This window comes from Montipora foliosa, chromosome 13 (genome assembly GCF_036669935.1).
Source record: "Montipora foliosa isolate CH-2021 chromosome 13, ASM3666993v2, whole genome shotgun sequence".
Lineage (NCBI taxonomy): Eukaryota > Metazoa > Cnidaria > Anthozoa > Scleractinia > Acroporidae > Montipora > Montipora foliosa.
Window position 1 is genome coordinate 24,537,404 of NC_090881.1, and position 17,500 is coordinate 24,554,903.

At 37.6% G+C, this 17,500-nt stretch overlaps 1 protein-coding gene across 1 annotated transcript in view; it reads right to left on the minus strand.

Moving 5' to 3' along the window:
- Positions 1–17,500, minus strand: part of LOC137983270 (SID1 transmembrane family member 1-like) — a 29,076-nt gene that overhangs the window by 1,981 nt on the left and 9,595 nt on the right. The window contains exons 12-27 of the mRNA XM_068830466.1: positions 15,702–15,865; positions 13,232–13,305; positions 12,261–12,327; positions 11,704–11,777; positions 11,229–11,303; positions 10,944–10,992; positions 10,287–10,329; positions 7,694–7,768; positions 6,905–7,041; positions 5,719–5,821; positions 4,343–4,410; positions 4,095–4,141; positions 3,346–3,451; positions 2,351–2,461; positions 1,777–1,890; positions 1–844 (exon numbers count right to left, since the gene is read on the minus strand). The exon at positions 1–844 is cut by the window's left edge and continues 1,981 nt beyond it. Coding sequence (XP_068686567.1) covers positions 782–844; positions 1,777–1,890; positions 2,351–2,461; positions 3,346–3,451; positions 4,095–4,141; positions 4,343–4,410; positions 5,719–5,821; positions 6,905–7,041; positions 7,694–7,768; positions 10,287–10,329; positions 10,944–10,992; positions 11,229–11,303; positions 11,704–11,777; positions 12,261–12,327; positions 13,232–13,305; positions 15,702–15,865 — 1,370 coding nt within the window. The 3' untranslated portion in view covers positions 1–781. The remainder of the gene's footprint in view (positions 845–1,776; positions 1,891–2,350; positions 2,462–3,345; positions 3,452–4,094; positions 4,142–4,342; positions 4,411–5,718; positions 5,822–6,904; positions 7,042–7,693; positions 7,769–10,286; positions 10,330–10,943; positions 10,993–11,228; positions 11,304–11,703; positions 11,778–12,260; positions 12,328–13,231; positions 13,306–15,701; positions 15,866–17,500) is intronic.

Here is a 17,500-nt window from a genome sequence, read left to right on the forward strand (position 1 = left end):
GTGGTGTTATTTTAACACTTTAATTTCATTATTTGAGAGATAAAACATATGGGAGACACTTACGTTCTGGCAAGGGAAATGTTCACTTCCGGTTTCTGGCCGTGGCTGAAAAAACGTCACACGCTTAAGCTTGATTCCCTCAGTCTCCTCTTACAGGAGCACTCTGGGTCGTTAATCAAGCCTTTGATCAACTAGACTACAAGAAGTCCCTCTTTTGCCACATATAGTTAAGTGAGAGCAAGGAAATAAGGCACAAGAAAATCTGGAATCTGGATTTGAGGAGAAATGAGGCCAGATTTCACATGGTTATTTTTTTAGTGCAGTGCCAATCTTCTCCTCGCATTCGACAAACTAAGCTGCGCAAGAGGGGCTGCTTGTAGTCTATTCATCAACATGTGGACTCATGATCAATGGTTTTGAATTTCATGGCTGTCAGTCATTCTACTGTACTGGGTATATGTAGATGGGTCATATTGAAAAATTGTGATTGGGGGATTTTTAAGTACTTATTTTAAAAATATTTTTTACTACAGCTTAACTGTGGCCCCAAATATGATTATCGGTTCCAAGTGAAAAGCATATCTTTTGGTCTTAATTGAAATTCAGTGACAAAATTAAGTAGATTTTGACTTGGCAATTTTTGGATCTCTTTGCTTAGCTGTCCTCACTCAATGAAAACAGTTTCCAAAATAATCTCCAACACTTCAGCCAACATGAATTTTACCTTCCATTCACATCACCCTTTGGTTAAATTATCATTAGTTAGCCCTGTTCTTTTTAATCAAAATACAGGGATGCTGTGTCTTGGCGTTCTAAGGAGATCATCATCCAGAGTTAACAAGCCCTGAAAAAAAGGAAAAACATTGCTTAGTCCTTTCAGGGTAGGAGTGGTAGCCTTGTGGTTACTAGGAGTTCAAGAAACGACCAAGACAACAACAACGGCAAAAAGCAGTAATATTATTGGTTAAAAGAAGATAAATGCTACATGTGCCGCAAGCATTTTTGTACATTTCTTTCTAAACCCTAACCCTAACCTCAAAACAACAACTTGAAAAGACCAAATTTAATGATTTTATGACAACATGGGCATTCATAAGTAAAATTTTCATTATCACTCTTTACTTCAAATCCGTCCATACCAATTTAGTTATAGGATACTTCGCTCATAATGCCCAACATAAACAAAAGGAAATAATGACAAAATACTTAAGATGGCTCAAAGCTATATTTTCAAGCGATGCTTTCCTTTACTCCCTATTAATTAAGATTCACAACCTGGTTTTGCCACCAAATTGTTTCTCTTTAGACAAGAAAGAATTGTCACCCCACAGCTTCTTAAAACGCAAAAAATGTGGCTGCCACAGCAGGGTTGTCAGAATGTTTTGCAGTGTTTATTTAGCAAATACATTTGAATAGTAAGTGACAATGAAAGTAAGACCAAAGGCATTGAAAATAAATAATGGTGCTACTGACTAGCGGGTGGAAACAATAGGGTAGGTGGAGATATCAAGTGCGACCCCTCTGCTTTTCAAATATCCTATCCTGTGTAGACAAAAATAAGGGGGAGGTGGAGGAAACCCATATCCTTCCTCCCTCCCTCCCCCCCCCCCCCCCTTCCCCCTCCACCCTTTTTATCTTGCCCCACTTTTTATGCAGCCAGAACATTGAAAACCTTGCATGTTCCCCACAGAAACACTTGCCACACAGGCTTGGAATTTCCTGGCAAAGTCAGTACAGTACACCTGTTTTTAGATACAAAACGTTTTGATAACTCACCAAAAATGAAAAGAATAAAGCACAAGCAGACAGGAAGTGCCAAATATCATGGTAATCATAGAATTCAAGAAAAACACATTCTTTGTTTCCTTCCCTTGAACGAGCTGGACTTTTCTGCATATCAAGAACAGTGAAATCCTTTTTCATGAGTCACAAAAATAGCCAATGAATAAGCTAGCTACACAAGAAAAAAGCTGACAGAGATAAAATAGACAAAACAGTCAAGGTCATGGCAATATCATACTTTGGATTGGCAGTAGATACGTCATGCAATAATTAAGTTTATATTCTCCTTAAGGTTTCTGTGAACTCCTTGCCAAGAAGTCACACTTTTCTCTCGTACACCATGCCTAGGTTTTTCAAAAGATGGATGGCAACATCTGTTAGATAAGCCACTATCCAGGAGAGCAATTAAGACCAATTAAGAATTCTGTAATTTATTGAGTAACGTAACAACAATCATTATTACTGAAATCTCTACTATAGGGCTAGTCATGTTAATAATTATGGAAGATATTGAATTATCAAGTTCCAGTAACTTATAAATAACGAAACACTATTACAGCAACTGTACCTGCCATGATGTTAGATTGCTGAAGAAGAAAATCAGAGCAAGAATCCAACAAATGAGAGTGCAAACAAGAAGATAACGAGGAAGAGGAAGAATCCGCTCTTTGTTTCTTAGCTGAAGAAAAAAGTGCACAAAAATATTTTGATTTACTTACTGTAATCATAAGATGACTAACTTTGTTCCTAACTTCAACAATGTTCCCAATGCAGATCAATTATTGAATGTCCTAACTGTTGTTAGTCATGCACAGGTATAACATGTTGTATAATTATCACTTCCTCCATTCTTATTTCGCAGTAGACTTTGATGGGACCTTGAAGAGTCTGTATGTTTGTCCCTCATCTAATCTTTTTGTGTTGTAATTTCACTGTTTGTAGTCTCAAAATAAATCAACGTGATCCTCTTTGTTAGAATAAGGGCTGACTGGTTTTGAACAAGGAAGATCATTTTTATCATGATTCCGTTTTTATGAAACAACTGTGGATGCCTGTGTGTCAAGTCTCATGAGTGGACCTTCACTAAAGCTATTCTTATTTCACATGGTGAGAGTTCATAATTCGTTGGTGCTGACCAAAAATTATTGTCTCTTGTGACAAGGAAGTTATGATGCCTGCTTTTGAGATGGGCTGGGAATAGATCCTGAGCCCTGACCAACTGTGACCATTGCTGTTACATTTTTGTAACATTTTTGGACTGTTTGTAAAGAAAGTATTGGGGATTGTAATCTGGTTTTCTTCAGAGCAAATTAAAGAAATAATTTTATTGTAGAAGGATTGGTGAACAAGAAAAAAGTGGGGGGGGGGGGGGACTTTTATGAACACGGGAAACAGCATAAAACACAACTTTTTTTAATGTTGAGAGGCCAAATACCTGCCTTGCCAGCAGTCAGGCAACCAAACAGTGCCTCAGATTACGTACCTCCACAGACTGTAAACTGAACCCTTCTTACATTACGAGTGCAAGGAAGTACTTCATTTAAGGTAACAATCTTTGCTTACCTTCATTATCACATAAAATGCCAAATAGAGTAACCCATTGACAATCAAAATTGCCAGTAGATAAGTTGCAAAATCACTGGGTGTGGTTGCAACGCCATAGATGGCACTATGAATAAACAGAAAATGTACAGTATGTCAGTTCATCTGTGAGCAAAATTATATTTCTATGTAACGATAGCAATGGTTGCAAACTGTAGACTGATTCTTCCTCGTTTGAAAGATGGATAAAGGTGGAAATGAAATCTGTAAGTGTCTCTCTTAGGTTGGAAAGGGTAAAGGGAACATAGTTGTTGAGTGGAAGCTTACATGGTGTATGTTATTATGGAGTGGGGGGGGGGGGGGCAATTTGCTTGGGGCTGGACAATCTGCAAGCCGGCGAGCCATGCACATTTGGCTATTAAAGCACCCATTTCATATAGCGCTCATAAACAGTGATTAAGTCTAAGCACCCATTTTAAAACGGTTAGCTTTCAATAAGTGTGTGACTTGCATGTTGACTCGCATGGCTCGCCACGTTGGCTTGCATGACTCACAGTCATGGCTCGCACATTGTCCGCACTCATTTTCCTTTCTATCTTAAAAGGCAATTTTGCTATTTCCTCTCTCAAACAAACATGCGGCATAACAACCAAGGCCACACATTTTTTTGTGTGTTTGGATTTTGGAGATTACACATTGTACATGTTGACTGTCTTAAAACCAGACACTTAGATTTGTTTGTCTGAAAACAAGTATAAATAATAGCTTACAAAAACCAATTCACCATATTGGCAATCAGCAACAGAAACATGCGATCCTGAAAAAACAGAAAGGGAAAAAAAAGATTGCACAATAATTGTGCAATATACAAGTATTATAATAATTATTATATTGAGCTATACGTACATGTACAATAACACTATTAAATTTGATATAAACTAAAGTGAAGTCAAAAACGGAGATGTTATCAGTGAAAACTGGAATGTAAAAGAACAAAATTACTCGGGATTTTATCTACCTTGTAGGTTGGACATGAACAGCAGTCATATCTTAACAAGATGAAGAGTCTTGACAATATACCAGCATCTGGTGATCACAAGGAAATGGCATGGGACCATAAAGAAATGGATTTAGATGGCCAAAAGCCACTTTTTGTAGGTACAACTGCTAAAAAATATGTCATTCACCAGCTCAGAGCTGGACTGTATTTGTAAAAAAATTGTGCCCAAATGTGCAGCCAGGGGACATATTCATGATGAGATGCAGATCAATACATTATAATAATTTTTTTTGAATGCTTAACGTATAAAGCAAGAATACATTTTTACTGGTAAGTACTCAAAATGTAAACATAATAACACCTAGCCCTGCAAAGGAATGATCGTTAGACATGCAGTGATTCATCACATACTCATTCCCCGTGACTTTGAAGGCAAGTAGAAGAATTCTGCATGTTCCCAATACCAATCAGATTAAAAGATATTTGGAATTCCATCCCCTTGCACTCTGACAAAAAGTCATTATTTCCATATTTTCTAATAGTTTAACACTACAATACTATTAAAATATGTTTGCTGTATCACATCAAGGCCATAATTACATTTGTTTTGGCTTTGTATATTTTGTATATAGACAATATTAAAAGGGCATGTTGTTATTAGTCTACCTATAGATATTTTTGCCCTTCTCCATTTATCTTGTGCTTGGCATGACGTTACACAATAATTTGATGTATTTTAAAGTAAATAAAGGAAATAAAAATACAATACAAATACAATACCAAGGCCATAAATTAAATCAAAACAATGACAAAAACGAAACAGGAGCTGTAACATACTGCATTGCATAAGAGAACGAGCTTAGTAAGATATTTGCTGTTACAGTCTCTTTATTATCCTAAAGCAAGGAGAAAAGTTAAAGCCATACTATGAAATATGGCATTACTGAACTGGTGGTACCTGAGAAATGTTAAAAATTTCCACATCATAAGAATGAGATGTACCCCGGTATGTGATACACGACACAAAATTTTAATGTTAAATATTGTCACCTTCAACATGACAAAAAATATTATTATTTCATGTATTACCATTTGTTAAGGGTTCTGATAAGGATATTATAATAATTATGATAATTATTTAATAATAATAATAATAATAATAATAATAATAATATTACATGTAATTATTAGCAATATATTAATATCATGATCATGAAAAGGTGGCAACTACAAAATGTAGCCTAAATATATAAAATATTATGGCCACAATGTACAACCATCATCTTGTTCTTGGGTCAGTTTTCCATACATTATGTCCATGTACAGTACACAATACACATGTACATACCCATTTCTTTGAAAGGAATTACCGGTGTTCTTCAATAAACACTCACCAAATTTGATCCTTCCCATGTAGTAAATCTGAGAACTGAGGTACAAGCAGCCAAAGATGTGAATAATAGCAAAGGTAGTCCAGAAAGCAAATGTGTCGTAAACCTGGAAGAACAGATGGATTATTTGAAGGAAATAAAAGAGATGGAGAGTTTGGAAACGTTGATATGAAGGAGTTCCCCTGTAAGCATGCCTTACTATTTTCTACTTTTCAAGTTTTATAGGCACTTTTCTAGATGCCATTTCTGTGCCTTGAAACTGGATGTACCAATGATATTAAACCCTCCCACTACCCTGAAACACACCATCAACTTAATTATTAAGTATATTGTGCCTTTGAGGGTAGCAAAACCATTTTTTACAATGACTGCAAAATTCTCGCATGCTCATTGGCTAATTTTTATCGTAAATAAGCAGACAGACACATAAATTTATAAGTTATGCGATATTGACGCAACATTGCTCGCATTTTTGTCTCGCGTTCTTATTGTGTTTTGACTTAATGTCCGTCCTGAAGGCCTTAGAAAATGGTGTCCCTTCGGATGACCCATTCAAGCAAGTTTAACGTGACCTTTTGATTGACTGCTTTTAGTTTGTTTCTTGTGCCTCAGATATGTTTTGTTTGTACAGGTAGCAAGCTCTGATTACTTTTTCTCAGAGCAAGTATCGAAATAAACGATCTTTTTTAACCCCAGTATGATATAGTACCGGTAACACAAGTGCATTGAAAGCCATTTTTAATTATATTAACAGGAGTAAATTTTTGCTGTCTTTAATTTTGCAGGTTTTTTTCAGCTGGAACTTATTTTTGTGGATCAAGTACTATCCGCAAAATCTGCAAAAATTCAACCCTGCAAAATAGAAGTGCTACACCGTATGTAAATATGAATTAAATTACTTCTAGAGAATAGGCCATTTTGGAATAAGGTGTATTATATGTTTCCAGGTCCATGCATGATGGCAGAGGGCTTGCTCGTTCAAAAGAAATTTAAGTTGCTATGTCGTCACCCTCTTGCAAATTAAACTCATATGGGGATGTTAAGAGTAACAAACCTGTGCCTCCTTAAAATTACTTTAAATAATATCAAGGCCCCATCTCCCACATTCCTTATTGTCTCTCTTGTTTTTTCACACTAAAAAATAAAATAATGTACTAAGTAAAGTGTAATGATGCAAACTTCTACTGACCACTCCCATGACAGCAATAAGGATGATCGCAGCAAATCCGGTATAGACCGTGTGAGCATTAGCAGCAATGTCAGGATGGCGATTCTGATAGAGCTTCACTATACCCAGACAAGTGATAATGTACATGAATGAGGTGTCTGCAAGGGAAATTCATCTAGTGAGGGACCTCAGTCAAAAGTGAAAATCATAAAAATTACGTGATTTTACTATATGATCCATTGGAAGGCACACAAAAAAGTCAAAGGACCTTATCAGGCCAACTAGTGAAGACAAACTTAATGATACAGTATGTTGGAGGATATAAAATTAATGGCCTTGAGATGACAGACTTGATTGGAAGTTGCCCAAATATGGTATGGCTTTTCTTTCTTAAAATTAAAATCACAAGTATTTTCCAAAAACCTTTTTTTTATGCACGCCACTTTAGTAAATGAATTTTTGTCTTGAAATTCACTGGTTGACATTTAAGCATATGGGTTCCCTGGATTCATTGAATAACCTCGGCCCCCTGCTAACTTATATACCTATTTCATTGCACTTCACACGCATTCATTGCCCTTCATGAAAGTTACATGTAATGATCATCACAATTGCTTCTAAAGATTTGCCATGTGAGTTCAAGGATCATTTCCTTGTTTCATTTATAGTCCTTCCTCAAAATCTATTCACTTTATTTTCATTCCCCCCACATGAACACATGATCCCAACAAAATAAAGTGCCACTTCTAGGATATTCTACGATGAGATGTGGCTTGAAACTTCTAAGAGTCAGGCAAGCATACCACTTACCAAACTGGAAATTAGAGTTATTTGGACACACATGATAACATCCTGATAGGACACCTTCCATGATCAAGGCTAGTGCTATAAAACAAACCGTAACCCAATGCATGTTGTTGTGGTCAAGTTAGGGTTTATTCTTACAGTACTTGGACATTAAGTAAGCATTAGTTCTTTGTTTGCTTTTGAGTCTGAGAAGTATCTGGATTAAATATTTCTTGTACATGCACTTTTATGTGTCACAGTGACTCTTAACTTCGAGGAAAATTTGAAGAGTTTGTTTATAATCTTTTTTATGATATGCCCATCAAAGGCAATTTGTTTACTGGAATCGATAACCTTAATTTCAATGTAGTGTTTTAGTTAATTGCTTGTTTTAGTTAATTCCTCGTATTTTCATACAATTCATCTTTGGTCTCCTCCTCAAGGCACACTACGCTCCTCAACAAATTACCTTGAGACAGTCTCGTAAGTCACCATTTCCTGACCACCTCATACCTTTGCCTCTCCCCTTCCCTCCCCAATCAGTGTTGACCCAACCAACAGGACGACACCCAATTCTTGGTTTTCACCCACGTGACCTTAGTCCTTGACAACCGTCGTTAACCGCCATTGTGGAGCCCCTCGAATCGTAAACAGAGACACGTAGAGAGAGATGTGAGTGAGTTGTAGTGCGATGGTTCTCTGTATAATACCTGGCTGTGGAGTAAAATCTGGAAACAAGGAAGGTATTAGTCTATTCCGTATACCTATCGTTGTTGATGAGAACGGTGAAAGTTATAAACAGCTAACAGAAAATCGCCGAAACGCGTGGATTTCACAGATAAGCCGAGACGACACGAAATCGAAAGACTTTGTTTCTGGGAAGCCTGCCTTACTCTGGGACAGATACAACGAACAAAGGACAATTTAAAAGCTTTCGCAGCGATTGCCTCACGGCTTAATGTTAGATTTTAACTTTAAGTGTGGGGTTGGACTTATTTTGCTGAAATTGTCTTTACAGGTTTAGCAATTAAAGCTTTTGCGGTGATTGCCAGTAACGGCTTTTGCTGTGAACAGTTGTGTTTTATCCTGTAAAGCTTTCGCAGCGATTTAGCACGCGTTGGTTCAGGGTTTTAGGGTAAAAGGCGAGCGAGTCAGAATTTTTCGAAAGTTGGCTTTTTTTTCGATAAAGCGTTTCTCGGCTGGGTTTCCACCGATGTCTTCCCAATTCACACCACCGAAGCGCTTGAACCCCTCGAACAAGTGTGCTCAATTTCGACCGATTAAACCACAACATCGCGGAGAAAATTCATCTCATTAAATATGCCCGATGCAAATGAGGTGCTCCGGTTTTGAATATTTAATGAGGTGAATTTAACCTGAGTATCAGGCGTTTGTGATACTCAGGTTAGCAAATGTCTAACTCGGAGGCGTTTTATTCGATTTCGCTGAAATTCGACAGGCGAATGCGAGGGGTGGAGCGCCCAAATTGACTGAGTTTGAAGGAAATCGGACGAATTTCGAAGGAAAAAAGCTTCTCACCTTCTCAAGGTGAAGGACTGAGACTCTAATCGACCAAGTACTTTGACAGAAGAAGAGGGAAATCATCGAAACAAAGGGAATGAGGAGGCCTTTTCTTCTCATCTGGTGGCCATAGCAGTTAGCGAAGGTATTAAAAGAAATCCAACTGGAAACTGATACAGATAAGGTCGACGCCGAGTGTCAAACTTCCGAGTCACCTTCGCCGCAAACAACAACAATCTTGCCCGCGATTTCCTTCCCTTGCTTAAACGGACGCAAAGAAACCAGAAATCATCTGGTTGTACGCTTTCAAAATTTTGAAGGTCTTAAACTGCTTGTTTGTATAGTAGCTTGTCTCTAAAACTAACTAGGAAAGCAAGTCTGAGACTTCTAGAGGAGCCAAACTGATCGCTCCGTATGGCCGCTGGGTCTACGCAAACGACAGAAAATCTTCTTCAAATAGCGCTCTCGAACGTGGCTTTCGAGGTTTTTTTTGCGTAGGATGAAAGTACTGGTACCTCGTCGAGTGATTTTGGGTCGCTTTCTTGGGAAATATCCATTGGAAAGATGAATTATTTGAAGACTTCGAACGTGAGCGCTCAAAATGTCATACATTTTCCTATAATCAGGGGCACCAGAATGGCGGAAACCTAATTTGCATAAGGTTATGACGTCAGCTGAAAACCGAGATTATCATGAATGCTTGACAGTTCAACTATGAATGAGTGGGGAGGGTGAGGGCAAGGAAATAATAGCCCATTTTCACATACAACATAATATCTTAGATAATCATTATTATTACTTAAAAAAAAGTTAATTGTGTGCATGTCCCAGGTGACAATTATTTTGTCTAGGATTGTATCTTCATATCATTAGTATGTGTACAAATAATCAACTTTACTTTTACTTTTCCCGTTAAATCTTGAAGCTAGGGAAAGTTTCCGCTTGCAATTAACCTATTGACCCCTAGGAGTGGGATTTAACAGATTTTACTCTGTCCAATACCAGACCATTTAACTCATCAACTTGGGGCCCGTGTCCTGCTGCACCTGAGGAGTCAATGGGTTAATATCATGAAGTGGATCAAAATTGAACTTACCCATAGCATAGAATATAGCAAAATGCTGAGGAATTCCATAGTGCTGTGATAAAAAATAACATTAATGTCTCTGTTTCTTATGTTTGTGTGCTAACTACTAGTTATGAGCAAACATGGACTCCAGTTGGCGTTAATGGGGGAGCCCTGCCTTGCATTAGGGTAGCCTATGCGACTTCCAGTGATTGTGAGACAAAGGAACCTCATCCCCAGCACTACGAGCTGAATGCAAAACAGCACGTGCTGGGTCGCACAAGGGTACATCGGTTAACAGGCGATATTCAAAAGGCAACGCAGCAAACAATCTTTTACACATTTTACTTGCGTGACAGTAACATTGCCTATAATTATGGGTACTCATAAGAACAGGCCTCTGTGTGTCGCACACTGATTAAAGCTGTAGCTCAGTTGGTTGAAAATCGGTCGGACTATAGTGTGGGAGGTTAAAGGTTCAAATTCTAGCCAGACCAGCACTTGCTGTCTTAAAATAACTGAGGAGAAAGGGCTCCCATTGTAATCTGCAAAGTGGATAGATTTTCAAGTCCTCTTCAATAAGGACTATAATCTGTAGGCCCCATCTCACAAATACCCCTGTTACAATCTAACAATGTGAGACAATAAAATATTTTAAATAAAAGCAACCCTGGGATTTTAGGTTACCTTCTCTAGATCTTTGTTTTCCAACAGGTCATGCTTGTGTTGTCTATCACTATAGAAAAAACAGAAAAACAAAAATAAGAAATAGTATTGAGCAATGATTGTACAAGTGAATGACTGATTTTTCCCTTGGAAGGTAGAAGAATAAAACAAAAAAGTCTTTCAAAAGACATTTGCACTCTAAGAAACAAAAAATTATCTTGTACATATCCAAAACATCTGTGACAAACAAACATTCACCATATACATGTTCTAGCCAGGTTTAATATTGATAAAATTCATGCTTACCGGCGCAAGACAAGCAGAAAGAAAAGAAATCCCAGAAGGATGTAACCAACATTACTCCAGACATTGTTAAAGGCACTGTCAATAAATAAACAAATCACATGAAATGTTTAAAGCATTTACACTGCCTTGAGCAACCGATAAGTGAAATTAGTCAAGCCAATTACGTCAAGGTGAAGCTAAAACAAAAAAGTCTTCCACTCTAAGAAACAACTAATAATTATTATCATGTACACTTCCAAAACATCTGTGACAAATATTCATCATATACAGCTGTACATGTTCTAGCCAGGTTTTATATTGATGAAATTCCTGCTTACCGGCGCAAGACAAATTATTGTGTAGTTTCATCAGCTCTAACACCAAAGCTACACAGATCCATCACCAGAGAAAGTAAAAACAATAAAATGTTGACGCCACAGAGGGTTGAACTGGAGTTTTCTTTCTTACCTCATAAAATTATTCAGCTTATATATACCTTAATTCTCCCAAGGGGTGGGCACAAAAAAAGTTGTAGTAACATATATCCTCATCTCCACTAGCATTCAGAACCTGAACATTCAAAATGAAATTTATGAGCTTTTAATTCAACAGATCCTAACATATTCATGACTTTACATATTTTAACAACCACATCATCAAGGTTCAAGGACATCTATTAGCAGGGAACATCTCAAGGCCAATGCAAAAAAGTTGAATAATTCAGACCCTTCCAAGGTACATACTAATATTTATAATTATTCTCTAAATAAAATATTGTTGGTGAAGGAATGCCCAGATTACTTGGGGGTGTGTGCCTCTCATGCTTTTTATTCCAATTTGAGAAAATGCAGGAAAGTCTCATGTCCATCTCATTTTTTTTACCTCAATAAATACTAAAGACCACTTTCTGTTTATGTGTTTTGTTGATTTAAACATTCTTATGTTTTTCAGCAATCCTACACCTCTCTCCACTGGTAACCACCTCAGTTAAAAAATTAATATCTGCCACTGTCTCTTTCTTATCATAGATAAGAATGAAGAAATTTTCAGTACCTTTTGGTATGTAATAACAAGTTGAACAACTGGAAGGGCATAAAATACAGCAATCATTGCAAGGTTCCTGCAAAGGCAACGTGTTTAAAAATAATTTTCATTCAAATTTAATAGGGAAGGGGTATTTTATCACCACTGTAACAAATTCCATAGCTTAAGTACTATCAACAGCTGTGTGTTATGTTTTGGACAGTGAAAACAAAAGAATGGAAATGCAAAGTTCTATAGGTGTTTAAGTAAGTAAAGCACCCCTGGGAAGGACAGGAAGTAGTACAAAGCTCTGTAGCTTGGGGATCTGACCAGTGCTACAGAGATCATAGGTTCGAATCCTGCCTTGCAATCTGATTTTCAGTTGTCCTTTTGCTGTTGCCAAGCAACTAGTTTCCCATCATGACATGATTTCCAAGATGATGACTGTTTTTATTTTACTATTACCCAACTAGTGGACTAATGCAAATCCTGCATTTTAATTGGCTACGCTACTAGAGGACTATTGGTAATATACCTTGAGTAGCGAAAAGCGTGACGCTTTCTTTCGTTTTATTCCCAAATAAATATTTCTTCAACTTGTATTTGCTAAGTTTATTATTGCCTTTTCTGTCCGACTAGTTGGCTCTCAGGGGCCACGGGTCAATAGCCCATCCAGCTTCGCCTCATGGGCTATTGACCCGTAGCCCGCAAGGGCTACAGGTCTAATTGTTAATTACATGCACACACTAGAATACACACTGTTCTTCTTATCACTGTACAATATACTGCAGTTGTCTCCTCTCAATGATCGCAATCCTGTTGTTGTTAAGTCAAGTAAATATACATGTAGTGGGTGGGTTCTTGAACATCCTACATCTTATGCATCTTGTAAATATTTCGTGAACAAGTGTTGCGATAAATGTATGTACAGGAACCGTGGTTTTAAAGCCCTTATTAAACAAAAATTGTAGCAATCACATTCTCTATCTTTTACTACTTACCAGTGATAGAGTCTGAATTTCTTTGATAGATATCTTTTCTCTTTTTTCGCCAAATCTGTTAGCATCAGGCTGGTCTGGGGGTAATGTGGAAATGACACAAACTATGTCTTCAGTCAGATACCATGCTGCACTTTGTTACCGCTTAATGTGTCAAAACTGCTGACAATTACAATGTAGCTGTTAACCTCCCTTGATCTTAGGATGCAGGGTGCACCAAAAAAAGGATGTTTTGCAATAATAATACTTTGCAAACCTATTCACCGACCCATTTAAGAAAAATTACTTTCAAAAATGAAATATAATTTTCAGAGAAATAGTGCATCAAAAGCCACTTCCCGATGCAAACTCCCTAGGTTAGCAAAAGAGAATTATATGGTGTTCATTATGCAATGATAATCCCCTATCTCTGGTTTTACCCTTCAGTGCACGTCACTTTCAGTGGGTTGTCCCTCCTAGTTTGCAACTGCATGTTACTCTGACTTTAATTGATCTGCATTGGCTTCCCATTAGGCATCGTATTGTTTTTAAGATTCTTCTTTTAGTTTATAAATCTCTTAATGATAAGGCCCCGTTGTATTTGTCTGATCTTTTAACTTATAATAGGAGCTTGTATTCTTTGCGTTCTGTTAGTAATGGCGACCTTGTAGAGCCATCTTCAAAAATGCGAACTTATGGAGATCGATCATTTGCAGTATGTGCCCCTAGATTGTGGAACTCTTTGCCTCTTTCAATATGTAGGAGTTCTTCTGTTGACATTTTTAAAAGTGTTTTGAAAACTTATCTTTTTAAAATGTTTGTTAGTGAATGTCAGTAAACCTAGTTTGTTTATAATTCATTTTTATTTAAAAAATATTTGAAAAAATACAAACTAGGTTACACTGGTGGTTTAAAAGATGATATATTACAATAAAAAATGTTCCCAACGTTTCGGTCACAAACACGGACCTTCTTCAGGGGAAGTGAAAGAAAAAACCACACAAAAGCACAAATATAAGCAAGACGCTGATTAAAAATTCGAGATAAGTGTCATTTTTTCTTGTTTGCAAGGGTCAAGTGCAAATACTCCTTGGGGAGTAACGCCCCGTCATCTTGGTTGAGAGGGTCTCTCGCGCAATTAATCTCCCAAGCTTCCAAAATCTTCCTTTGGTGCCAATTACTATTAGTCCTGAGAATTGTGGCCTCATCCCATGCGATATCGTGATTGGTATTTGTCACATGGTCTGCAAGTGCTGATTTTTTGCATTGTCTCCGTGCGACAGCCTTCTGGTGCTCGCCTTTTCTTGTTGAGAATTTTTTTTGCGTTTCGCCGACGTAGCTCTTGCTACAATCAGCGCAAGGAATGTCGTAAACAGGGCCACGAGTTTCTTCTTTGTCTATTTGGTCTTTCGGTTTGGGAAACATCTGGCTCATTGTTTGATAGGGTTTGAATGCCACTTTGATGCCGTGGTTTTCCAAAACTCTCTTTATTGGCTCAGAGGTCCCGCTGACGTATGGAATTGTGCTATAGCCCCGCCCGGATTCTGCAGCGTTGATTGTGTCCTTCGGCGGTGGTTTAGGCTTGCTGGCATCCAAAATAAAGCGCTTGGGGTATCCATTGGACTGTAATGTCGATATTACTCCTTGCTTTTCCTTACTTCGATCAGATTTTGTTGTGGGGATTCTTTCGGCCCGATCCATCAAAGATTTAACCACAGATCGCTTGTGCATACTAGGATGGTGCGATGAAAAAGACAGATAGCGATCAGTGTGAGTAGGTTTCCGGTAAACAGTGGTAGTTAATCTTCCGTCTTCCTGGTGGTGAACCATAGTGTCAAGGAAGGCAATTTTTCCCTCGCTTTCGCGTTCAACCGTGAACTTAATGCATTTGTTGTAAAGCGCCACGGACAATTTATTGGAGTTGTGCGCTATAGAAATATTATTATTATTATTTTGCTGAAATAACAATCCTGCAAATCTTTGTGAATTCATTGAGGCCTGCCCCCCCTCCATCCCCTTACCTGAAGGTAAGTATGGGTAAGGTAAGTTTTTCTACTGGGCTACCTTCCAGAGTGACAGTGCCCACTGTTACAAAAACTTAAGGGTTATAGTAGGGAGGAATTAAATCCCCATATAAACTATACCCCAAGGTACATGTCTAGGTAGTTTAAGGTAGTTCCACTCAAGAGTTGCTGTGGATACCCTCCTTGCCATGCCTGAATTGAAACAGGCCCCTATTTGTTAATTCTTGAGTCACCATCTTCCAAGCTCAACAATTGCCCAAAATCCCCAAAAGGTTAGATAATTATCATACATTGTTCCCTTTGGTAGTAGTAGTAGCAATAATAATGATAATAATAATAATAATAATAATAATAATAATACTAACAATAAATAACAATAACAATAACAATAATAGTAATAATAATAAATGTTGTGCAAGTGGATCATATCAGCGAAAAACTGGCAGATGAAGTTTTGTGATAAAACATACCCTCAACCTGTAAATATCTTTCTCTTTATCAATATCATACAACATGTCATAATGTTGTTCAAACTCCTTTGACATTGGCTCTTTTGACCCATCGGTTACCAAAGAATGGTCATGTTCCTGGTGGTCTACACCTTCAAAGTCATGAACATCTAATGGCTCATTTTCTGAAAGTAGTCAACAGGAAACTCAGAATTATGGTCATCACCTTATTTTTACCGCTCACTAACAACTCATCTCCTTTCTGTTGTAATGAACAAAAAGAACAAAACAACTTCATGAACCCAACAAAATTAATGACAAAAAGCCAGCATTCACTCACATGTACATAAAAGTCTCCTACCCTAAATTCCACACCCTACATCATTACTACATTGTAATTAAAGTATGAAATAATAATTAAGATTTTAGAGCATTGCAGTTGTAAAATTAATGGTACTTATCAATACCCCTTTCCCTCCTGAGATTGAAGGCGCGTTTACACGACAGAGTAAAAATGGCATAGGTCCGATAAAAAGTGGAACAGTTCCATTCATTTTTGTAAAGAAACAGTGAACTTTTATCCGTTCCGCTACGGGACCATAGGCGGTTAACAACATCTACTGCTCCACTCAAAAACCCCTTTAACCACATCAATTCTCAGAGTGATACGATTTCCGGGCGATTACCCGCATCGGTCATTTTTTGCAATAACAAGAAAAAAATTTCAACAGATTACCCGCACTAGCAGATAACCCGCACCTAAAAACAAAAGAAATTCGTGAACTCACAAAGTTATCTGCACGCGCGATAACTTTGAGCTTATACTCAAAAGTAAAACTATGACGTCCGCGTTCAACACCGGGCATTTTGACTCAAAATAATTTGTTGGGTTCACATTAGACCACTAAGTCTGACTTAGTAATCTCTTAAAAGTCAACTTAGTGAAAATGACAGGTGTGAACCGCTAAGTCACAGAAGCGTGATTTCTGTCTTAGTGTCGGCAAACTCAAACAACCTTAGCAGTTCTTAAGTCTGTTTCAAACATGACTTAAGGCTGACTTAAGAAACCTGATAGCAAAAAAATTTCAAAATCGTGGGTTTTATCAGAGAGAATTCGGCAAAGCTCGTCAAACGTTTCACGTTCCATTCGAAAGTTTGGTTTCCAAAGAACATTTAGCCGAGGTTATGCTAGCATTACATCAAACCAGTTCTGCGGTCTTGGCCAGGCCTATGCTCTTCTTCTTATGTGCCGAAAATTACCTTGTCTTTGGTGAATGTTCAAAAGTAGGGGGGTCAGAAAAAGCAGGCTTTCACTCTCTTGGACAAAATCTTCCATCATTCTTTCACAAAGGAACATAAGGTTTTGTAAGGTTATTTGGCTGATCAACCTTTGTAAATTTAGTAAACAGACAACAGTCGCAATTACAGCGATTTTACGGCTTCTCGGTCTCACTTTGATCTCAACTTCTTCGCTAAAATGGATCGTGACTACCTCACCACATTTATGATGTTAGTTACCTTATCTGTTATTTTTATCGTTAATGATGACAGGTTTGCACGGAAAGAATTTGTCTTCTAGATATGCCTCAACACTTAAGCGGACTTAGGGTGACTTGGCTTGACTTAGGCTAAGACAGACTTAGTGCCTAGTGTGAACCCAATAATTATTGTTCGTGGCTACACTTATCGTAAATGATTGAAGGGTGTATTTCTCATTCAGTCAATTACCTTTTTATAACGTTTTGAATCAAATTAAAACTTCAACCATTGTTTTTGTTAACAAAATATCCTTTAGCGTGAAATTGGTAAGTTTTCACACC